General features: G+C 41.9%; 1 protein-coding gene across 2 annotated transcripts in view; it reads left to right on the forward strand.

Moving 5' to 3' along the window:
- The window catches only part of LOC146548508 (CD209 antigen-like protein C), a 44434-nt gene that overhangs the window by 3016 nt on the left and 16003 nt on the right, over window positions 1–25415 (forward strand). Inside the window, exons 4-8 of one of the 2 annotated variants that reach the window (XM_085263509.1) lie at window positions 1786–1875; window positions 1960–2022; window positions 2278–2417; window positions 2894–3000; window positions 3729–4216. In XM_085263509.1, coding sequence (XP_085119635.1) covers window positions 1786–1875; window positions 1960–2022; window positions 2278–2417; window positions 2894–3000; window positions 3729–3849 — 521 coding nt within the window. In that variant the 3' untranslated portion in view covers window positions 3850–4216. Of the gene's footprint in view, window positions 1–1785; window positions 1876–1959; window positions 2023–2277; window positions 2418–2893; window positions 3001–3728; window positions 4217–25415 lie in introns of those variants that run through there. The other variant, XM_085263508.1, reaches the window with a different exon arrangement.

Raw genomic sequence — 25415 nt, forward strand, 5'->3', positions numbered from 1 at the left:
ACGGTGTGGTGGAAGCTTCAGGACCCAAATGCAGAACATGGTGGACAAATGTTAAACATAAAGTGTGTTTATTCCAGGAAAGTACAGATGGTGGAGAAACAGGAAACATTAAAGTCCATAAGAAAGAAAAACAGGCAAAAACATTAGGAACAGCACAGCTCGTGAGACGACTGGACAAAGGGTGAGGGAAACAATGGGAATGAATACATGAGGTAATGTGGGACGATGAAACAGGAGGGGAACACAGCTGAACCTAATCACAGGAAAACAGAAGGAAAGTAAACTAAATGCCAAACACAGCAGACACAGGTTAAACAAAGGTTAAACAGGAAGTAATCAAACAAAGGAAACATCACTGACTGTAGGGCCAAACATCGCTAATCGAAGATCAAGATGATGAGTGACAGGTGCTCTGACCTGTGCAAAGTGTCCATTAATCATTTCCATTAAATTAAAAATGTATTCTTTATTCTTCTAATTTCTGAAGATGACACCAAAAGGATCTCACACGACCTGATTCACACTGATACACGGTCAAAACACTGTTTGCCTCTGTCCCATCTCATCACACCTGAGCACCACTGAACCTGGATTAAAAGGTTATGGTGACAGTGGCAAGTAGGGTTACTACTCCCTCTTGTGCTGAGAAATTGCAATAGCACCAAAAACATAAAATGGCTCCAACACTGACAGAAACTTTACACAAAAGGGCAGAACACTGAAAATATAACATGCAAAACTAGCATATGAATATAAAGCCAAAGAGTTAAAGTTACATAAAAATAATAGAAAGGCCAAAAAAAATCTAAATCACATATAACAGACCCAGGACCATAACACAACCTGCTTCAAACTCATCAGGAAACACAGAGTGAGAGCTGCACAGGTGTGGCAGGTTGGAACAAGGAAAAGCTGAATGAGTCGTCTGCAGACGGCGGCCATCTTGGCTCTTTATGCAATCATAAAGCAGCATGTTGGTGCACCAATCACAGCAGAGTACCTGCACATGCCCGTTATCATCCTCTCATTCAGTCACAGCTGAGGCGCAGCATGCAGAGCTTTGCATGAAGGACAGAAAAACACAGCAGTTACACAAAATGACACAAATATGATGACAGTCATAACAACAGGTCAAAGTTCAGTCTGTTACTGTATCATAGACACTGATGCTGTGTGTGCTATATGAGATGCTGCAGGCAGTCAGTGTGAGTCTTCAGCAGTCTGAGCTACAAAGATGGGATCTTGGCTGCAAATGAATGTATGACTGATACTGAATCCCAGCAGCCAACAAACATGCAGCTTCACAACCAGAACGTGTCCTTCTGCCACAGCAAATACAGGAAGTACCTGATCACATGGAAACACCTTTGATATGAGGAAGTGTTGAAGCCTCAGAGCAGCTTTGACTGAATGTAAAAAGACATATTTTCAGTGAGAACAGGCACATGTCACATGAGTCAGCATCTATTCTTTCAAAGCATGTAGATAACATCTCTGACTACAGGTGTAGAAATGCTGTTTGACTCTTCACCTTCTTCCTCCACACTGAAGCACAATTATTCTGAATCTTGTCAGTGGTTTTTGTTCACAGTTGATACGTATTTAGCTCATCAGATTTCCTGTAGTTCTAACACCTCCACCCACAGGACATGTTAAAGAGCAATGGCTGCAAGTTTCTGACTCTTATTGATATTTGACAAAGCAGAGGAAGAAGATTATTTCTGTTCAACGTTTCACTCATTTTATTTTATTTTATTTTATTTTGGTTTCACTGAAATATTTCAGATGCTTTGAACAAGAGTGAAAACAACAAACTTCACTTCAAACACAATAAACTGAACCACAGTTACAACGAGCTACAGACTGAACTTCAAGGTAAGAAAGTTTTTAAAATTAACAAGAAAATACTAATGTCAGATAAAATTTATATTTACATTTTTAACATGTTTTTTTCTACAGAAACAAAACGACTCAACAGTCAGTTACAGGAAGAAGTGAAGAAGCTGAAGGAGAAGATAGAAGGTAATAAAGTTTGAATAACTGATAGAAAACATCAGTGTTACACAGTGATAACCTGATTGTGTCTTTGTTTTGAATCCTAAATGTTTGATGCTGTGTAACAGTTTCTCTGTATAAATGTAAGTTTCAGTTCATTATGAATAAGAGAGAAAACCTGAGTTTAAATGAAGCATTTACAGGGAAAATGACAGGAACCAAAGATTCATGTGATACAACAGGACACAAAGTCTGACTTTAAAACATGTGTTTGACTTTAAGAGAAGTGTCCTGATCGATGGATGAGATTTGGAAGCAGCTGTTACTTTAAATCCACTGAGAGTAAAACTTGGTCTGAGAGCAGGAGAGCCTGTCAGGATAAAGGAGCTGATCTGGTGATGATAAACAGCAAAGAGGAACAGGTGGGTGTGTTTGTTCATGTCTGTGTGATCTTTGATGGAGCTGACAGTCATCTGTTACTTGTGTCTTTGACCTGCTGTCAGTCTGTGACCTGCTTCCTGTCTCCACTCTGATGGATTTCTTGGATTCTCCTTTTTTGTTGCAGACACATTCAAACGTAAAGTTTTTACACATTTGACAAACATTTAATTTACACAGAAATGTTATAAAATGAGAGAAATCCTCATAATCCAGATTATTTTTCTGATTCAATCCAACTGAATCAAATGATTTGTTAACACTGATTCCACTGCAACACTGACTGAGCTACAGGAGGAGCTGATATTCATTGATTCTTTGGCTCTTTCTGATTTCTGCACAATGGAAGAAAAGTTTCATCACAGTTATTCTTCCTTCAGACATGTTCACAAGATGATGTCACTACAACAGAAGTGCTGAATTATGACTGGAGACAATATTTGTGTCTCTTCTCAAACAGGAATTTGTCAGTAAATTTGGAGGACGCTCTTGGATTGGTCTGAGAGCCAACCAGACATCAGGAGGATATAAATGGGAATGGGTGGACGGATCAGCGCTGACAGAAAGGTGAGACATTAGTTTGTTTCTATTCCAGAGTTATTATTTAGAAGTGAAACACTGATGTTTTGGAAGATAGATCAGCAATACATGAGCTGAGCTATTTTCCAACAGCCCCACAAACTGAATGTAAAGAAAAGCAGAAATCCTCCTTTGAATGAACAGCTGTGCTTGAACTCTCTTCATCTGCAGTCTGTGATGACGTTCAGTTACAACAAGTCAGTTTGAAGGAATCAGGATTGAAACATGTTCAAAGCAGCGACCGACACATTTCACTTTGTTCAATTTGTCTTCATGTTTTTGTGCTGTAATGTTTCTTTTCTCACAGAACAAAAAGTGTTTCAGAGAATTCCTGTCTCTTCTTCTTTGGTGTTTGTAAAACTTCAGAACATATGAAGGAAGAAGCTTCAGTAAATATGACCTGATAGACACACATTTCAAAGTGATGTCTGTAAACAGCTGACAAAACAGTTTCAAACAGCAGAAAGTCAGCTCTGACTTCTTTTTATTCTCCATTTTTACAGCAGGAAGATTTCATATTCATCAAAGCTTGAAAGCTGTTTTAGTGTGCATGATGATTCTCAGAGAAAAGTCTAAAGGAGGGAAAGTGGGCGAGAAACCTGGGAAAGAAATACAGCAAATATTGGAAATATTCCAAAAGAGACGCATATTTATATGAATGTGACAATAGTTATGAGTTTAGTCCAGTTTCATATCAGATTTGATCTCTCTGACAGGTTCTGGGGAGAAGGACCGCAAGAGCCATCGTCAGATGACCAAGCAGTTTACTGTAGTTATTACGGGAAATGCAATCTGTACGTTTCTTCTTATTCAACGACCTTCATCTGTGAGAAATGAGTTTGGTGCTTTGATGTAAATGTTTGAATAATCCAACCAAAGACACCTCACTATGAAATGTCCTGCATGAGCCTCAGACTCAGCTTACAGTCTTTACTTGTTCATTCTGCATCATATATTGATTACATATATTGTCCCTCTGTGCTCTGTGCTGTACAGTAAGGTTGGAAGTCATCCACACAAAACCTTGAAGTACTTCATTACTCTGTAGTTCCAGCAAATTGTTCTAATAAAAGTCAAAGTGCAGCTTGTCTTTACTTTGCTTTACTTGGTTTATTCATCAGCCTGTTGGTCCTAAAACTACAGTAAATGTCTTCTTCAGTTTCTCTCAAACGGCTGAAAGTTGCTGCTTCTTTTTATAGTTAAAAAATAGGAACTTTAAAAGAGATTGAAATGCAGAAAAAGCATGTTCGGCAAATCTAAATTTAATTCTTTATTAAATTTAGATTTAATATTGCATTCAATATGGAAGTTGTTTTTCAATTTTTTTGTAAGATGGATATGGAAGCCAAATATTTCGCATGAGGTTTTTTGTCTTGATGACTTTGTATAGTTGTTGTTGCACTACAGCATTAGGTCAGACCACACGTGTGTTGTTCTTTTACAATAAACAGCAACAATCAGAAAGTGTGTTTGGATTGACAACAACTGTGATGACACATTATAACCTGTTATTAAAGTTCTGCCCCTGCTTTGATCAAATGTGGGTTACTGCTGGTTAGTTAGTGTGACTTCATACAAACCTGTGTGTTACACCAGTGGAAGAAGCTTTTCCTTCATCAGTCTTCTTGTTTCTTACTATAGGGCTGAACAGCTACACTAACACTCTCTGGCTCTATGCTGCCCCCCTGTGGTCACAGTTGTAGTCAGTGTTGGTATGAAATGTTTGAAAGCTTCAGCACCACAGACAGCTGCAGGCAGCTCCACCCTCTCTGTACTATGTCTTTCTTAGATGTGAATAAGAAAATAAAAACAGTGGAAGAAAACTATAAAAGGTCTATTCAAATATGAAATAGACTCAGCGGTCTGCAGCATCAGAAGTGACACAAACAGGTGCTGAGATGAAGTGAACATAGAGCAGCATCATTATTTTCAGACTAGTGGATTTTCAATAATACATACAAATATTTAGATGTTTATTTCACTACATGTTCACCACACACACACACACACACACACACACACACACACACACACACACACACACACACACACACACTCTCACACACACACACACACACACACATATACACATATATATACATTAGTGGTGCAGCGGATCACGGTTGATCCATAATCCGAACTGATCCCACTCCACGGTTCGGCACGCACGTGATCCAAAGATTTGAAAAAGAAGGAAAAAAACTTTGTGTATGATGTGCGTTGTCAGTCTGTCTGGACCCACACCAATTCACATACTAACAGATCGAGACCGAGGACGCTATAACCAAAGGTGAGCTCTGGCCCAGGGCTCACCTTTCCCTGGGCTTAAATCTCCTTAATTACTGACGTGAGTCAGCTGTGTAAAAGGGAAAGGTGGCACCTCAGGCAGAAGAGGTAGTGTGACACGCCCACACAGGCACCTTCAGGAAGAGAGAGGCCCTGCTAGGGCCGTAACAAAAGATAATCGATTTAACTGTCCAGGGAGTGAACGCTGGAGAGCGGGATGGATGGAAGTGCCCGACGGAGAATGGTGTGCATCAAACAACCTGGCACTTAACACCATCAAGACGAAGGAACTCATCCTGGACTTCAGGTGGAACAGAAGTGCCCCTGCCCCCCTGCATATCAACAGAGAATGTATCGTGTGAGTGGAGTCCTTCAAATTCCTTGGCGTCCACATCTCTGCAGACCTCTCCTGGGCAGCTAACACCAGGGCCCTAGTCAAGGAAGCCCAGCAGCGGCCACTCTTCCTAAGGGAGCTCAGGACGGAGCAACTAAACACCCCGTGTTTGGTGACCTACAGATCCACCATCGAGAGCCTGCTGACCTATGCAGTGACAGTGTAGCACGCCAGCTGCACGGAGGCAAACAAGACATCTTTTCAACCTAATGCCCTCTATAGATCCATAAGGGCCACAACAAACAAACTCAGGGATTCTTCTTCCCCAAAGCCATCACCATACTCAACACAAACTTGTACAAAAGTAATCTGCTCTGAAATATCATCACTTCTCTGCCTGTCTGTCTGTCTCTGTGTCAGCACTGTACTGTGTATTTATATTTATAGTAAGTGTATAGTTAAATTATTGTATAGTTTTTATGATATGCTATAACCCCTAACCCCTAGGTTAACCCTTTGCTTTGCCTTCTGACAATAGGTCACAACATGGTCAAAGGTCACACATTAGTACAGCAAATAGTATAGTTTTTTGTGATAACCTTATGATATACATGTGAATAATACTTGACCTAACTACATCAAATATATGGGTTAATTGCATTATAAACACTCCAGTGTAGGTTAATAGCAATATTAACAACAGCTCCCCAAAAATGAAGCCAAAACGTCTCTATCGCCCCCTGGTGACTGGCTGCTGCATAAACCCCGCCTCCTCCCTCTTAGCGGATGGGACTGGGGTCAGACTAAAATAAATTAATTCTCCACAGATAATATTTTCCAGAGATTCTTTTTTTTGTTATCAATAGTTCTCATTACGCCGATTTATGTCCAACGGTCTCCTTTCCCATAAGTTTGATTCTACTTCCTACCACAGTGATGTTAAATTGGGGTGTAACGTCATCATAACAGCTTTGACTGGCAGCTGCAGTCACGGAGAAACTTGCGTATCTCTGTTCGGGAATAGCAGATAGAGCGTAAGCTCTGAAAGGCGGGCCAGCGTTCATGCTACGAAAACATGACCGACTGTTTTAACCTGACAGCCTGAGGTGTTCTTCAGTAAACTGGACTACCGACAGAAGGACCCGAGGCCCCGCTGCACGTTTTCGGTAAGTTAAACGTGTTTGTAAGCTAATCTGTAACTACCGTCCTTAGCTAGCTCCTGAGACCTAGCTAGCTAAGATGAGCACTTAGCTATTTGGAAACTTGTTTTGCAAAGTTCGTTTAGCTAATCTGTGCAGGTGAATGAATTTACCCTGACTAAAGAAATCAAGACGGGCTGCTCAGTCACTGTTACTGTACTTTTATTACAAGTGTTTTACTGTAAAAGCAACAGGCTGCATCCTGCTTCAGCTCCTGTGCAGAGCTGATTATTAAATATGTGCAAACAACAGCATGTTTTCAGTCTCCACATGTGTAAAGACAGTAACACCATTTTTTAAGCTTGTATTTCAGTACCTCCTCATTAATCTGTAACGATGGATTAAACTGTAGAACTGAAAAAATGTAAGAGAAGAGCTTCAGATCCTGAGTGTGTGGGACAGAGAAGGATCAGCTTTATTTCAGATTTGAGAGTAGGGCTGGGCGATATATCGAGTTTTTTTAAAAAATATCGATATATTTTCATACAAGATATAAGATGTGACAATATCCTTTTTTATCGATATAGTCTGTTACATTATAATTATACTTGTGGAGCCGCAAGTTTGCCTCCCTTCCGTCCACTTTTGTCTCTAGGCAAGGTTACTCGGCCTCGCCTCTCCTTCACTGAACACGACTCCCCCTCCCCCATAGCTTCACCTGCAGGCAACTACAAGATGAACACGGCAAATATCGAGCTACCGCGGATCGCCCAGTGTTGCCAACTCCTCAGTAAGGAAAATCGCTGTCCTAAAAGTCGCTAGAAGTCGCTAAATGACGTCATCGCCTAATCTGCATAATTGGTCATGCTAATGTAATTGTAACCTATGTTGTTGGAGAGAGAAATAACATCGTGAAAGAGACATAAAGTGAGTAAAAAACGTCCTAAATGCATTTAGAGTTTATTTAGAACTACAAATTACATTTCTTTTAGCAATTATTGCTTTTTTTAATGCCACAATTCCAACCCTGCTCCTTTACCCGGGCTTGGACCGGCAAAAGTGACCCGAAATAGGCGCTCTGGTGGAGTTACTTTGTGTGTGTGTTTATAAGTAGTTTTAAACCTTGTGATCCACAAAACAACATAAGAGTAAAAGAGTAAAAGAAGAACTGACTGCGTTACAGCACCCGCTGCTTTTTGAGAGTAAAAGCGATACGCGCTTTCACGTCTTTTTTAGCGACTTTATTTTAGAAAAAAAGTTGCTAAGGGGTCTGAAAACTCGCTAAATATAGCGACAAAGTCGCTAAGTTGGCAACACTGGGATCGCCCCGTGTGTGGGGCTGGACGGCGTCAATGTGTTAGCGAGCTAACCGCGCTAACGAGCTAACCGTACTAACGACATGCAGGGGCTGCATGGCCTAAAATCCTTTCATTTTCAGCAAACCTTATGTATGAATTCTGGTTGTGCTTACTGACCGCGAACCGATTTTATGTGGTACACGGCGCTCAGCAATCTGTCAAAAAATTTTTAGTAAGGCAAGGCAAGCCAAGTTTATTTGTATAGCACAATTCAACAACAAGGTGATTCAAAGTGCTTTGCAGAGACATTAGAAACAAAAACAAATAAAAAGCATGATTTTAAATTGATTAAAACTAACTAGCTTACTAACAAACAAACAAACAAAACAGTATATAAAATCAAAAATCAAAACAGATAAAATCAGAACAATAGATAAAATCAGTAGTTAAAATGTAAGTTTTGAAATTTAAGCTTAAAAGTGTGGATTTGGTGCTTTATTCAAATGCAGCTGAGAACAGGTGAGTCTTCAACCTGGATTTAAATAAACTGAGTGTTTCAGCTGATCTGAGGCTTTCTGGGAGTTTGTTCCAGATATAAGGAGCATAAAAGCTGAATGCAGCTTCTCCGTGTCTGGTTCTGACTCTGGGAACTGATAAAAGACCGGATCCAGATGACCTGAGGGATCTGGAAGGTTCATACTGGGTTAGGAGGTCACTGATGTATTTTGTAGGGGTGCAACAATATTCGTATCGATATTGAACCGTTCGATACAGTGCTTTCGGTTCGGTACGCATATGTATCGAACAATACAAAATTTTTAATTTATTTTATCAACTTTCCTTCTGACGATGCTGTCTGTGTTGAGCGCTCAGTGAATCTGCGTTCAACTACTCCGCCTAGGCTCGACAGTGCAGCCTAGGCGGAGTAGTCGAACGCAGATTCACTGAGCGCTCAACACAGACAGCATCGTCAGAAGGAAGAGCGCAGGGCAAGCTAGCGAGACAGAAGTTAAGCTCTCCTTGCAACATGGACCTCCCCCACCCTCATTCAGATCTGGCGTTTGGAATTATTTTGGTTTTCATGTGACGTATGACCCTGAAGGTAAGCGAGTCATGCACTAAAGTAAAACAGTATGTTGGATGTGCCATGCAATGCTCAATTACATGGGTGGGAACTAGTGTGTTAGCGCAGTTAGCTCGTTAACGTGTTGACGTCGTCCAGCCCCATGCACGGGGCGATCGGCGGTAGCTCGTTAACGGAGATTTGCCGTGTTGTGGCGTTAAGGTCATTTCAACGAGATTAACCTGAAAGCACTAGTGGGAACACAACGAATATGACTGCACATTTACACCGACATCATCCTAGTGCAAAGACAAATACAACAAGCATGCTACTAACTTTAGCCGAGTCATTTAGACAGCTGTTAGCACATGATTCTCCTTATATGTTTAATATGCTGCTGAGAATATAGCCCAGAAGAAGCGGATAGTATAGCTTTTATTTTGGAAAGAGACATTTCTCTGTAATAAACTCTCTTTTCCAAAGATGAGTGATTCCTCAATCAGATACAGGGCTCGCAATATCGCTAGCCCGACGTCCCGGGGCTAGCGATCTTTTCAGTCGGGCTACCAAAATCTATCTCTGCCCTGCCCGTCGGGCTATTGTAGGAAGGAAAAATATATGTCAATGCTTTTGCATTCTTTCAGAAATGTAGCTGGGTAATTATGTCATTGGCATCGGTGAGCCACTGTCAATATGTGACATATTGAAATCGCGTTTGAATTTGCGCTTGTTTTTTTGCTTTCACTTTGCAATGACAGCACTGATCTGTGAGTGATGATAATTTGTGCACCAATTCCTCTGACATCGTCTTATTAATTGGTAGCTTACTATGCAAACATGACAAGTGAAATCTCCCGCAGCTTAAACATGTGAGAGGTTGATCGCGCAGAGAATCGCTGAGCTTATGTGAGTGTGTGTAAAAGCAGCAGGATATATATTTGACTACGATGACCTTCACAGACAGATATATATTTTAGTTCTGCTGAGCCAAATAAGACAGGTCAGGGTGAAGAAGTGACAGCCAAAGAAAAGCTTACCACAAAATGGAGAAGTTATGACAAATCAGACTATAAGGCAAAAAGAAAGTGCAGCTTTATGGTTTCATGGACAAAAGAATTTCTGTGGCTGCAATATGACGAGCTAAATAACCAGGGCTGCACATAAGTGGTCCGCAGGTGCGCATTCGCTGTCAAAATAAAAAACATGCACAAGGGTTAGGGTTAAATTTAAAAACTGTACTTTTGAGTTAAAATATATATTTATAATTTTAATAAATGACAAATTAAAAAGGCATGAACATTTTTTTTGTATCGAAAAAATATCGAACCATGACACCAAAGTATCGAACCGAACCGAACCGTGAATTTTGTGTATCGTTGCACCCCTAGTATTTTGGTCCTAAACCATTCAGAGCTTTATAGACCAGCATCAGGACTTTAAAGTCTATCCTCTGACGGACAGGCAGCCAGTGTAAAGACCTCAGAGCTGGACTGATGTGGTCCACTTTTTTGGTCTTAGTGACAACAACAACAACAACAATCTTTATTTATAGAGCACATTTAAAAGCCTTGGGCATACCAAAGTGCTTTACATAAAACAATAAAAGGTTCAAACATTGATAACAGATAAATAAAAATAACGAGTTATGTTCATAGATAAAAGCTACCAATAAGAATGACTGCAGCACATGGTAATAGCAAGATAAAAGCTGTACCACCATAATAAAAGACACCAATAGAAAGATAAGAGGGAATTAATACAAGAGGTCAATAGGTCACAGCAACCAAACAAACAAACAAACAAACAAACCAGCAATTAAAAGGTGGAGAAGGCAAGTTTAAAAAGATATGTTTTAAGCTGAGATTTAAAAGAATGAATAGAATCAGATGCCCGGATGCCAATCGGGAGATTGTTCCACAGCACAGGTGCAACAAGAGCAAACGATCGATCACCTCTAGTCTTAAGTCGAGATCTGGGCTGAGCCAGCAGTAACTGTGACGATGACCTTAAAGCCCTAGCAGGAGCATAAGGGTTTAAAAGGTCCTTAAGGTAGCTGGGTGCAGTGTTGTTAGTAATTTTAAAAGTAAACAACAAAATTTTAAATTGAATACGATATTTGACAGGCAACCAGTGCAGATCGGCAAGGACAGGAGTAATGTGGGCAAACTTGCTGGTTTTAGTTAGAATGCGAGCTGCAGCATTCTGAACTGTCTGTAATCTCTGTAAAAGGGAAGAGTGGAGACCACAATAAAGTGAATTACAATAGTCTAGCCTCGACGTTACAAAGGCGTGGATGAGCTTTTCGAGATCTTTATGCGGGATATAGCGCCTAGCCTTAGAGATAAGACGAAGCTGGTAAAAACTAGATCTGACAACAGCAGACACTTGTTTGTCAAGTGAAAAGGAGCTGTCAAATAAGACACCCAGATTCCTGACAGTATCAGAGAGAGAACAACTAAGAAAACCAAAGGCATCCCGGAGTTTGGCACGAAGGGCGTTACTACCAAAAATCATAATCTCGGGTTTCTTCTCATTAAGGATAAGAGAATTCGACAACAACCACTTCTTGGCCTCAGACATGCATTCTCGGAGGCTATTCAGAGACAGAGCAAGATCGTCGTTTAGCTCAAAATAGAGCTGGATATCATCTGCATAATAGTGATAAGCAATATGGTATTTCTCAAAGATGGCACTTAAGGGAAGCAAGTATAATGAGAAAAGGGTAGGGCCCAGCACAGATCCCTGGGGGACACCACAGCAAACAGGTACAGCCGAGGAAGAGGATGTAGCCAGATGTACCGTAGAGAGCCGATTGGAGAGATAGGATTTAAACCAATCCAGGGCAGCGCCCTTGATGCCTACAGTGTGCTCAAGTCTCGCTAATAAGATATTATGGTCAACCATGTCAAATGCCGATGATAGATCCAAAAGCACTAAGACTGAGGGGCGTCCGTTGTCAGCCATTAGTAGGAGATCATTGAAAACACGAAGCAATGCTGATTCTGTGCTGTGATGTTGTTTGAAGGCCGATTGAAATTTATCATTTATATTATTCTCATCAAGGTAGGTCTGCAGTTGGAGCAGAACCACCTTCTCAAGTATTTTAGCCAGAAAGGGAAGCTTAGAAATTGGCCTAAAAGTGGCAAAATCACTAAGCTCAAGGTTCCTTTTTTTTAGAACAGGTTGGATTATGGCATGCTTGAGAGCTGAAGGTACATAGCCAGAAAGCAAGGAGAAGTTCAATATGGACAATAAACAAGGTCCAATTACACTGAAACAATCCTTAACAATACGGGATGGGAGAGCATCATGTACACAGTTAGTGTTGTTCAATTTATCAATTAGACGCTTCAGAGTGGAGAGAGAAACGGGTTCGAATTGATAAAAAGTGGCCGAACAATCAGGGGTAGACATACAATCAGTCACCAGAGGAAGAGTAGATCTAAGGGATAAAACTTTATCTAAAAAATAGTTTGAGAATTTTCCACAAAGACCCGGGGAAGACAGCAGTGGCATAGAGGGACGGGGGTTCACAGAGTTAAAAATTTTAAATAGAATTCGTGGATTATCACCATTAGTGGAAATAATTTTAGAGAGAAAAGCCGCTTTAGCCGTTCTGGCAGCAGTTTGGAACTTCGAGCGGCTAATACGTAAAATATCATAAGAAGACTGAAGTCTATCACTCCTCCACTTCCTCTCATCACGCCGACATATACGTCGAAGGGCACAAACAGAATCATTTAACCAGCATTGTGAGAAAGTTCTAGGGCGTTTCATTTTGATGGGTGCAACAATGTTAAGAATCGAGGAACAGGTGGTTAAAAGAGTATTAGTAGAGTTCTCAAGTGTGTGTGGGGAAGAACAATCCAGCATACTAAATGGGGAGTTAACAAAAGACGTAATAAAGTTGACCACAGTATTGGCATTAATAGTGCGCGTAGGATAAAGAGGAGAGTTTAGGTATTGTCCAGTATCACCCAGGTCTACATCGAAAATGACCGGGGAATGATCAGAGAGACCAGTATTCCTGATTTCCTTAATGCAAATGTCCACATTGAATGAAAAAACCAAATCAAGGGTGTGGCCTTGAACATGGGTAGGCTCATTCACCCACTGAATAAGATTAAAGGAATCCGTCAGCACAAGAAAATCTTTAGCCAATTGGTCATTCATACAGCAAACATGAATGTTAAAATCTCCAGAAACAATAACAGCATCATATTTAAAAAGAACGGATCCCAAAAAATCAGCAAATTCAGAGATAAACATCTTATGATATTTAGGCGGGCGATAAACCACGACACACAAAGTGGTCCGAGAGCCCGTCAGTTCCAATAGCTGAACTTCAAAACTGGAATAGGTTGGAGAGGATAGCAGCCGTGCATCATGTTTATTTTTGAAAACCGAGGCTAAGCCACCACCTCTACCAGTTAGCCTAGGTGAGCTAAAGAAGGCACAGTCAGGAGGTAGAAGCTCAGAGAAGGGGATGAACTCACCCGGAGAAGTCCAGGTCTCCGTTAGAAATAGGACATCCAGTCCCGAGGTGAGAAAAAAGTCATTTAGGAGGAAGGCCTTATTTGAAAGAGACCTGACATTAAATAAGGCCAACCGAATCCGGGGGGCCAGGACCTTAGTAGTAGCCCGTCGCAAGGAGCAAAGGTTGTTATGTTGAACACCGCGGCCAGGCGGTGTTATCCAAAATCAGGCAGAGTGGTAAGCCACTGGGCGAGCAGGGTAGGTTTGAAGGCCGACGGAGCAAATCCAACGGTGGGTTAGCAGTCTAGCCGCAGAGTGGCTGCTGAGATAGTGGAAGAAACGGGATAGCTCACGGCCTGTAGAAGGGAAGTCCATAGCCATGGCTCTGATATAAGCCTTAACGCGGACACGGACGCCGCTCCTCCTACCCCGTTTCCTGAGGCGTTTCCTACGGAGCATGGGAAGAGGAGGATAGGTCACATAGGTAGGGGAGACAGGCATCAGGGGGATAGCGGCACCGGCTGTAACGCAGTCAGGTCGTTGAGAACAGGAAAACCGAAGATTCAGGAGCGTGTCTCTGTCATAAGTTATTAGTGTACAATCACCTAGAGAACATAAAACCAAAGATAAAACAACGAGAAGTACAACGCCAAGGCGAAGACGTGGTCGGAGACGGTCAGCCATGCACACCGGCGCCATCTTGCTTCCACTGTACATACGGTAAAGTGGAAGCAAGTGAGGACTCGAGCAGCAGAGTTCTGAATGAGCTGTAGTTGTCTGACTGATTTTTTAGGTAGACCTGTAAAGATGCTGTTACAGTAATCAAGCCTACTAAAGATGAAAGCATGGACTAGTTTTTCCAGGTCCTGTTGAGACATCAGATCTTTTATCCTTGAAATATTCTTGAGGTGATAGTAAGCTGACTTTGTTATTGTCTTAATGTGTTTTTCTAAGTTTAGGTCTGCATCCATCACTACACCCAAATTTCTCGCCTGGTTTGTGGTTTTTAGATGTATAGATTGAAGTTCTCTGGTGACCTGTAATCGTTTTTCTTTGGCGCCAAAGACTATTACCTCAGTTTTGTTTTTGTTTAGCTGGAGAAAATTGTGGCACAACCAGTCATTAATTTCCTCAATGCATTTACCAAGAGCCTGTACAGGGCCTCGGTCTCCTGGTGACATTGTGATATATATTTGTGTGTCATCTGCATAGCTGTGGTAGTTTATTTTGTTGTTCTTTATAATCTGTGCCAGTGGGAGCATGTAAATGTTAAACAGAAGGGGTCCCAAGATGGAACCTTGGGGAACTCCACATGTGATACTTGTCTGCTCAGATGTGAAGTTACCCATTGATACAAAATATTTCCTGTTTTCTAAGTATGTTTTGAACCAGTTTAGTACAGTTCCTGAGAGACCTGCCCAGTTCTCCAGTCGTTTGAGTAATATGTTGTGGTCTACTGTATCAAATGCTGCACTGAGATCCAGTAAAACTAAGGCTGACATTTTTCCACTGTCTGTATTCAGACGTTTGTCATTGAACACTTTGGTCAGCACTTTGGTAGTACGACTTTGCTAAGCTACAGAGCTGCCCCGCTTGATGGATTGTCGGAGCATTACAGCTACCGTAGTCAGGAGCCTCGCGGAGTGATACGTACTGTGCTTCAACGTAATATTACAGTATTGTGTGTGTGTGTGTGTATAAGGACCATAAATGGCACCTGTAAGAGACGTGGTTACGAAGCGGATTTCAAACTCCAGGCTGTCAGTCACGCAGTAGAAGTTCGGAACAGTGCAGCTATGAAATCTGTCTCTTTATTGTTGTGCTCAGCATCTTTTAGTTTACATTTTGACTGCACAATTGTGAGCTTTTTGCTATGCACAAAAACAACATAGGTTTCTTTTATTTATGGAGCATTATTATTTAATAAATGCTGATAATTTATTTTTGAGTAATGTCTTCATGTACATCTATGCTGTATGTTAAGTGCCTGTGTGACATCTGGGACACAGCTTTGGCTAACAGGGCTCTAGACTAATGGGCGCACTCAAATTTTTCAACTGCATCGCTTAACACCGCAGTTTTATATGTGCACTTTTTTTTTGGGGGGGGGGGGAAGTTGAAGTCCATACAGACAATATTCATTTCTAAATGATTAACTAACAATCTTGTTCTTAAAGTACTTTGTCAATATTGTAGAAAATGTTAATCATCATCTCGGCCTCCTCTGATGACCTGTTTGCTGTTGCATGCTGCTGAAAGGCCGTGGGGAGAGGGGACACTTGGGCAGTGCATTTATTGCAGCATATAATGTGTTTTCTGGATACACTGTGCTTTTTCAGCATTCAAAGATTGATGGCTCCGTGTCAGAGCTGGCTATGAATTTCAGACAGATCAGGCCTTAACTTAACAAAAAAGTTATCAATAGTTCTTTTCATCTTTTCTTATTACCCACAGCTACATCCACTTCTGTCAGGCCTAGGCTGCTCACTACGGCTGGGTATCATCACTGATCTCTATAATCCATTCGATTCCGGTTCTCAAAGTCCTGATTCGATTCAATTTAGCCTCAGACAGTCAGAAATTTTATAATTCTGATCATTTATCAGTACTGACACATGTGAGACTTGATCAGAATTGTGAACATCACAGCAGATCGCTTTGTGTCAAAGTAACTGAGAATAAAACACAGAAAAACATGAAGGAGATTGAAAGTTTAAATTTCTTCAGTATTGAACAGCAGAAAATAGTCTTTCTTGTCCAAGGTCATTTAAGGGGAAAAAAAAAAAAGAAAAGAAAAAGACAGCGGCTGACAGCGCTGTAAACAACAGTAGACTGGTGGGTAATAAGTGAAGGAATAATGCAGAAAACAGATTAGAGACGGGAAACTGTTCTTGAAGTACAGAGAGAGAGAGAGAGAGAGCTAGCTGTGCATGAAGTGTGATTTTTATCATGGTGGAAGCAAAACAGCAAAACTCAGAAGGAATTCATGACGATGTTCATCAAATGTGAAGCGTAGTTTGCTGCTTCTTTTGCTGCTGGCTCGCCGAATTTTGGTTGCACAGCTTCTATTTTAAACACTTGATGTACTCAGCTGCATGAAGAGCACGTTTGAGTTTCTCTGACACAATTAAATAAAACCTGATGAAGGTCAAAGGTCGCCACTTGTATGTTGAACTACAAACTTGTCATCTGGAATTCTTTCACAATTTTTTGCAGATAGTGTGTTATTTATCATAAAGTGATTCAGAGTTATTCATACCAGAGTAACCAGAGAGGATCATATATTTTTAAATATATAACTTTCTACAGGACTGAATATAATATCTTTATGTAAAAGTCCGGAGCCTCTGGGGAGTATCCGAGTATTTATAACATTACACAAACCAAGGGTCTCATCACAGTCTTCATGAAATGCTGGGTTTATCCATCTTCTGAGGCGGGCCTGCAGAGGAGCTCTGAAGATTTCCCTGTGAGGGAGCTGCTGGTGACGATGATGAGTCCTGCTTGATCAGTATGATGAGCTTCAGTGTTCCTGTTTCTTAAATGAAGCCTCTCTCAGTGGATCAACAGAACTTGTTGATCAGAAACAGAAAGTGTTTGCTGTTGATATAATATGGACTCTATTATTAAATGAAAAGAACAAATCACACTACACTACTGAAACATTCTGCTGATGCTTTTAAAGTTTCCATGTTACCAGGCTGTAGAGGGCTCTGAAAATGTAAACAGTTTTAGATCCATTACACTCACAGTCTTATGTTAAAATCTCAAAGGACAGCGTTATATTTTTGATATTAACAGTAACTCTGGGCCTCCTTGGAGTGTGTAGCTGATCTCATCGCTGTCTAAGAATGTATAATAAGACCTAAGGAGTGCTGAATCCTTCAATAATACAGACTATTAGAGTAACAGGTGTGTAGCATCGCTAACACAGCTAGAAACAAGCCCCCAACACATTGCGTATGCTAGCGGCTAATCTAGCAAACAAATTAACAGTGGTTTTAGATGTTGATAAGCTGTGTGTCTTTTTCATAACAGTGACGTGGTTGCATTTACCTTAATTAAACGAGTCGTCAGTCGCGGTAAACCAGCTAAAAACTGGAGCAGCCGGGCTACGTAAAAAGTGTAGGGGAGTGTGTTTGCGGTCACGTCCAGCGGGTGTGTGGGCGGGAGCATTACACAGTCGCTCCACCTCAAGTCACTACTGCGCAGACTCTGCCTCCAAAAATGCAAGATGGCAGCCTCCACAAGCAGGATATTTTGGCTTCATTTTTGCACAATGGGAGGAGGCGGTGTCGCTTCGTCCATGTTTTCTATAGTCATTGGTTTATAGTATGTGTGTGTACATGGCAGTAATTTTATTATGTTGTTTTCTGTATCTCTGTTATCATGTTACTATTTTTAAGTTTCATGAATGTGCTGCATGAAAAACGTTTAGTGTGTGTGTGTGTGTGTGTGTGTGTGTGTGTGTGTGTGTGTGTGTGTGTGTGTGTGTGTGTGTGTGTGAGAGAGAGAAACACCCTGTGCCTAAAACTATGTGAAAGTTACCGTATATATGTTCAGTGCAGATAGACATATACTGCATATAGTTATATATGTCATACAAAAATCCACCACAGCATGGAACAAAATACACCCACATGTAACAGTAATAGCTAAAAATGTAGCAAAAGAAACCATAACAGACAAAACAAAACCTTTCCATTGCCCAAATACTGATGTCATCCACCCCTCCAGATGATTGTCAATTTCAGAATGCTCATGCATTTCTTTGGATAATGTTTGGAGGCCTTCCAGGGCTGTGGTTACAGAGCCGTCTGCGGCCATATTGTTGGGAATGAAAGTGCAACACATACCTCCAAACATTACACAAACACACCCTTTTTCCATCAAGAGCCAGTCTATTCTGAACTGCCATGAGTGATGAGGGACCCAGCTGTTCGGCCAATCCCTCCATCGCATCCCGAGTCAGATTGGCCAACCTCAGAACATTGTAATGGACGTAATTAATTTGTTCAACATTCTTATTTTTAGTCACTGGGAAAAGAGCATTATAGGCATGTTTTTAAACCCTGCTGCAACCTGATCTAGTAATTTTGTGATGGTGGGCTGAGTGGCAGGCAGGAAAAAGCACCCAAAATGCAGGACTCTCAAAACAGGACTGGAACTCCAAATGCAGCTTTATTGCGGGCAAAACTTACTCGTGAAATAAAACTCAGAAAAGAGTCACTGGAGGACTGGACATAACGAACACACAGCATGTTGAGGGTACAACACGACAGAGAGCACAGGAAAACACAGGGCTTACATACACAGGGGAGTAATCAGGGAATGAGAAACAGGAGGGAGACACAGCTTGGAGAAATTAGGCTAACGAGACGGGAGAAGTAAAACTGAACACATTGACATGAGACATGAACTTTCAAAGTAAAACAGGAAACAAGAAGCAATTTACTAAGACACAGACTTGACAGAGAGACAGAATTGACAGAAAATATGAACTGTAATACAAAATCAGATCAGCCCAACTCAAGAATCAGAACATAAATCATAATCTAGAAAAACACCAAAATACAAGACAGAGAAAGCTGGGTCAAAATGACCCAGAACCGTGACAGATGTATGATCACTCAGGACTCACCTAGGGACCCTATGGCATCTATATATGTTGGAGACTCAACAGATAAATCAAACGAGGAAGTGGACCTTTTAAACAGCACATGGCGTCTACGCCGAGCGGTAAGCTGTCGTACCCTGTCTCCTGAGACTCTCACCCTCTTTTCACCCACAAGTATCAGCGGCGCTCCTAGGCGCACCATGCAACACAACTCAATGTTCCTCTGGTAATTCTAGCATATAGTCTGTATTCCCCACAATAATAATAGAAACCCGATCTGGCCCAGGGGTCAATATAAGTTCCATTTTCCCAAGAGGAATTAGCTTCTTGCAACCAAATCTGTGTGTGTGTATATGTGTGTATGCAGCATTTTGCATATCAGCATAAACACTTGTTAGCACCAGCGTGTGCATATGTATTCGTGCGTGCATCACTTTTAACTGAGTCAGCGTGTAGGTGTTCTTCACTTTCCTGTTCTGGTGTCTTGGGTAAACCACAGTCTGAAGCGTGCCCTGGGGTCCTGCCCTCCTCCTTTTCAGTCTGTTTGCGACCACTGCTACTGCTGCTCACAGTGCTGTCCACCCTGGTTCTGACTCCAATTGGGGCAGTCCTTTCTTCAGTGTCCATGCTCGCCGCAGGTGAAACCTACATCATTGCTCCTTCTGTCTCTGCCACGCCCTTTTCCTGTGCTGCCCAATCCTCCGTGTTGGTCTGTCACCGCCCTGCACAGTGTTAATGCAAAGTTATGGAGGTCAGCATTCTGTTGCTAGACCTCACTTTTCATTGGAGCTTGATGGGCGTGTCGTCACAGCTCTGTCAGCTGAGGTCTTCTGGGGATCTCCTCCTGTCTAGTGAAGCGGGCCTTGGGTTTAGTGCCCTCTGTCTCTGCTGGGTGAGGCGCCCCTCCTGCAGCTCAGTTGGGATTTTCAGGTTGTTGTTGTGGGTCAAGCTGCTGCAGAGGTTAGTCAGGGTCACGTCGAAGAGGGTAGAGGGGAGAGCAGGAGTCCAGGTCAGCTTTGGCTTCCAGGGCTTGCAGAGCAGCCTGTAATGGGGCATAAGTAGAAGAACAGACAGGAGTGGACAAACAGGAAAATGATGCACTATCTGGTGTATTATACCGAGAGTGGAGAAGCGCCGGCCCAGGCTCTGTGTCAGCTCTCTCTCCCTCCCCTCTTTCCTCCTTCTCTCCTATCTCACTTTTAGGCGTTTCTTTAGGCAGTTCTTCTGAAGTTGCTTTCCCCCCCCCCCCCCCCCCCCCCCTCCTCCACTGCCTCTTCTATCCACATCGTCAGATACCTTTTTAAAAATATAATCATCTCATCTTTTCTCTAATCTAATTCAACTAATTTCCATATCAATTTATAACTCACTCATGTTGGTCAGTCAGCGGAAAACATCCCACATTTTTACTATCTTAACAACTAAATTATCTGATCATTGGTTGGTCATACCAGTCTCTTTTACAAAAGTCACATTGTTGTCCTGCAACCTGGAGAGTTATCTGTCAGCAGTAAACAAATCTAACATTTAATAACAAGTGTTCAGTTTCCCTGCTTTAGTATTGCTGAGAGATATTGACGTGTTCTTAAGTGTAAGGTGATCTTCATTGCATGTGTGTGCGTTAGTTGGCAGGTTAATAGTATGTGTTCAGTGGAACTACTCTCCCCTTGCTCGTTTTTTTTCCCCCCAAAAAATGCATCTCCTTAAAAGGTGCCTTTCTTTTGTTCAATAACACTTTTGATCCGTCTAGCCACATTTTAACACGTCTCTTTCATCACTCATTCTACTCACATCAGCTGAGTTCCTTCAGGCTGCCACACACACTCTTCACATCACTGCATTCCTCAGCATAATGATTCATAATGATTTTACTTAATGATACTATTTTTCCCCCTTTCTATTTTTCAGCATTTCTTTTACTTCCCTTTTTGCCTCTTCACCCTGTGTTTTAGGCACTTTTCCCCGTGCAGTCACGCAGACTTCCTCCCCTAACTTGTCTTCCACCCAGAGCCAATCTCCACTTCCTCTCTCGCCTTCATGGCCGACTGCCTTCTCCTCTCCAAGAATGTGACATGATGCCTGTCAAATTCTACTCGACACACACACAGCTGCGGAGATCAACCATGCCAATCTAATCTGCCTCTTTTTCTCAACGCAGCTGCTATTAAACAACACAAAATAATTCACTCGCCTGTGGGACGGGTCACAACATATCGGGCTCTTAAAATCCTTTTAATTTAAACAGTCACCGTAAGTTTTACACTGTTTGGCAAGCAGACATCAACCTGTGGTTATTAACAAACGACTCTTGCTCTGTGCTATTCTAGAATGGTTTGAGGGTTCTCAATTCTCAGGTTATAAACCTAGACCTGCAGACGCCGCTGGTCCGACACTACATCCAGATGCCAGGCCCCTGTAGCTGGTGCAGCCGAAGATAGCGTAGGCCCTGCCAGCTGTTCCCCGGCAGACCCCAAGCAGCTGGGGAAAGAGGGCGGCTGGGCGACGGTGTGGAGGAAGTGTAGTCTTAAACAGAAGCCCCAGGTACACCACCAACCCGTTCATGTGTCTAACCGTTTTTCCCCACTCGGCGACACACCCACTGGGGGTCAAACTCTGGTAATTGGTGATTCTGTTCTCAGACATGTGAAGCTAGAGACACCGGCAACCATAGTCAGTTGTCTTCCAGGGGCCAGAGCAGGCGACATTGAAGGAAATTTAAAACTGCTGACTAAAGGTAAACGTAAATACAGTAAAATCATAATTCACGTCGGCAGTAATGACACCCGGTTACGCCAATCGGAGGTCACTAAAATCAATATCGAATCGGTGTGTAACTTTGCACAACAATGTGGGACTCTGTAGCTTTCTCTGGTCCCCTCCCCAATCAGACCAGCAGTGACATGTTTAGCCGCATGTTCTCCTTAAATTGCTGGCTGTCTGAGTGGTGTCCCAGAAACGATGTGGGCTTCATAAAAAAATTGGCAAACCTTCTGGAGGAAACCTGGTCTTGTTAGGAGAGACGGCATCCATCCCACTTTGGATGGAGCAGCTCTCATTTCTAGAAATATGGACAAATTTATTAAACCCCCCAAAATATGACTATCCAGAGTTGGGACCAGGAAGCAGAGTTGCAGTCTTACACGCCTCTCTGCAGCTTCTCTCCTCCTGCTACCCCCCCAAAAACCCATCTCCATAGAGACTGTGTCAGCTTCCAAAAAGACAAAAAACAAACTAAAAACCAGCAACAAACAACTTAAACATAAACAATCACAAAGAAAGAACAATACAGTATCCACATCTGAACCAAAGAGTAAAACAGTGAAATGTGGATTATTAAATATTAGGTCTCTCTTCTCCAAGTCTCTGTACATGACTGGATAATTGATCAACAAATTGATTTACTCTGCCTTACAGAAACCTGGTTGCAGCAGGATGATTATGTTAGTTTAAATGAATCAACACCCCGAGTCATTCTAACTACCAGAAACCTCGAAGCACAGGCCGAGGGGGCGGTGTGGCAGCAATTTTTCACACCAGCCTATTAATCAACCAAAGACCCAGACAGACTTTTAATTCATTTGAAAGCCTGATGCTTCGCCTCGTCCACCCCAGCTGTGAAACTCAGAAACCAGTCTTACTTGTTATCATCTATCGTCCACCTGGGCCTTACACAGAGTTTCTGTCTGATTTCTCAGACTTTATATCTAATTTAGTTCTGAGCTCAGATAAAATAATTATTGTGGGTGATTTTAACATCCATGTAGATGCTAAAAATGACAGCCTCAACATGGCATTTAATCTGTTATTAGACTCAATTGGCTTCTCTCAAAATGTAAAAGAACCCACCCACCACTTTAATCACACTCTAGATCTTGTTTTAACATATGGCATAGAAATGGAACATTTAACAGTGTTTCCTGAAAACCCTCTGCTGTCTGATCATTTCCTGATAACATTTACATTTACAATAATTGATTACACAGCGGTGGAGAGTAGACTTTATCACAGTAGATGTCTTTCTGAAAGCGCTGTAACTAAGTTTAAGAATATAATCCACCCACTGTTATCATCTTGAATGCCCTGTACCAACACAGAGCAGAGCAGCTATCTGAACGCTGCTCCAACAGAGGTCGATTATCGTGTTAATAATTTTACCTCCTCACTACGTACGACTCTGGATACTGTAGCTCCTGTGAAAACTAAGGTCTCTAATCAGAAGTACCTGACTCTGTGGTATAATTCTCAAACACGTAGCCTAAAGCAGATGACTCGTTTGCTGCTTTATAAGAAAGCCCTCCGCAAAGCCAGAACATATTACTGATCGTCATTTTAATCTTAAATATGATCAACCTATCTCTAATAATCAGCTATGTACCACAGGCCTTCAAGCTGGCTGTAGTTAAACCTTTACTCAAAAAGCATCTCTAGACCCAGCAGTCTTAGCTAATTATAGGCCAATCTCCAACCTTCCTTTCATATCAAACATCCTTGAAAGAGTAGTTGTCAAACAGCTAACAGATCATCTGCAGAGGAATGGTTTATTTGAAGAGTTTCAGTCAGGTTTCAGAGCTCATCACAGCACAGAAACAGCTTTAGTGAAGGTTACAAATGATCTTCTTATGGCCTCTGACAGTGGACTCATCTCTGTGCTTGTCCTGCTAGACCTTAGTGCAGCGTTCGATACTGTCGACCATAATATCCTATTAGAGCGATTAGAACATGCTGTAGGTATTACAGGTACTGTGCTGCAGTGGTTTGTATCATATCTATCTAATAGACTCCAGTTTGTGCATGTAAATGGAGAGTCCTCTTCACACACTGAGGTTAGTTATGGAGTTCCACAGGGTTCAGTGCTAGGACCAATTCTGTTTACACTATACATGCTTCCCTTAGGCAGCATCATTAGAAGACATAGCATAAATTATCACTGCTATGCAGATGACACCCAGCTCTATCTATCCACGAAGCCAGATAACACACACCAATTAGTTAACCAATTAACAATTAACTAATTGCATTTGTTAAATTGTCTTACATACCTAAAGACCTGGATGGCCGCTAACTTTCTGCTTCTTAATTCAGATCAAACTGAGGTTATTGTACTCGGCCCTGAAAATCTTAGAAATATGGTATTTCGAAAGTTTTAAGAGACATCGTTGACTGGAAAAGTTCTCCGCCAGTTTCTTCATCCCACAGGGATTCTGTTAGGCTATGCCCACTGTGGACCTGCATAATGCCAGCAAGGACAGGAATCCTAAAGTAAGCATCCAAATACTCTTCTTCCTTCTAAATTGGTGCAATCGAGGATGATTTTCTTGATAGGGTATGGCATGAAAAGGTCAAAAGAAGACTTGATGTGTTGTGCATGAGTAACTGCCAAGCGTGTAGGTCCTAGGGTCATCCAAATCACATTGGCAGCCATGAGGGGGGGGTTCATTTTTTGAGCAGGAAGACTATTCAGTTTTTGCCTTGTTTTGACATCCATACAGTGTTATTTGCAAGCTGCTGAGAGTCTGGCCCTATAGCTGGGTGCTCACAGGCTCATCCTGAGGCTCTCTGACTCTTCCAATATCAACTGTAACACAGTCTGAACAGAGAATCACTTTGCCATCTTGATCAGTTGTGGTATGGAACCACAATGACAGAGATATTTGTAGTTTCATGCCTCCAAGATTCGTTCCTGCAAGACAGAGGGTGAAATGTGCGGGAATGTGGGTGCAGACAGTGTTGGTTGCTCCAATTTTGCAGCAATGTTGTAACTAGGGATGGGTATCGTTTAGGTTTTATCCGATACCGGTGCCAAATCAGTACTTTTGAAACGGTGCCGGTGCTCAAATGGTGCTCAAACCGGTGCTTAAAGAATGGAGAACACAAAATTGGTCCAAAAACCTCTCATGCTCAGCTGTTTTTTGTAAAAAGATAACAATGTTAGCCTTTTCTGCAGCTATGGGGCATATATGGTATCACTCTTGGCTGGAAGCTGTCACGGCTCAACGGCACGAGGGAACAGGGATGGACACAGGCGCAGAAACCAACCCGGAAGCGAGGTGACAGAAAACAAATGATTTATTTCCGCCCACAGGTAAACAAAGGTGAAACACAAAGCGACGCCACCACACTAGTGGCGCGTAGGATTCGTTGGTGATAATGAGGGCGACCTAGACACCTCTAGGAGACGGCTGAACAGCGG

The sequence above is a fragment of the Mchenga conophoros genome, linkage group LG22 (genome assembly GCF_057382185.1).
Source record: "Mchenga conophoros isolate Kocher_MC1m ecotype Shallow Benthic linkage group LG22, M_conophoros_male_GT1.1, whole genome shotgun sequence".
NCBI lineage: Eukaryota > Metazoa > Chordata > Actinopteri > Cichliformes > Cichlidae > Mchenga > Mchenga conophoros.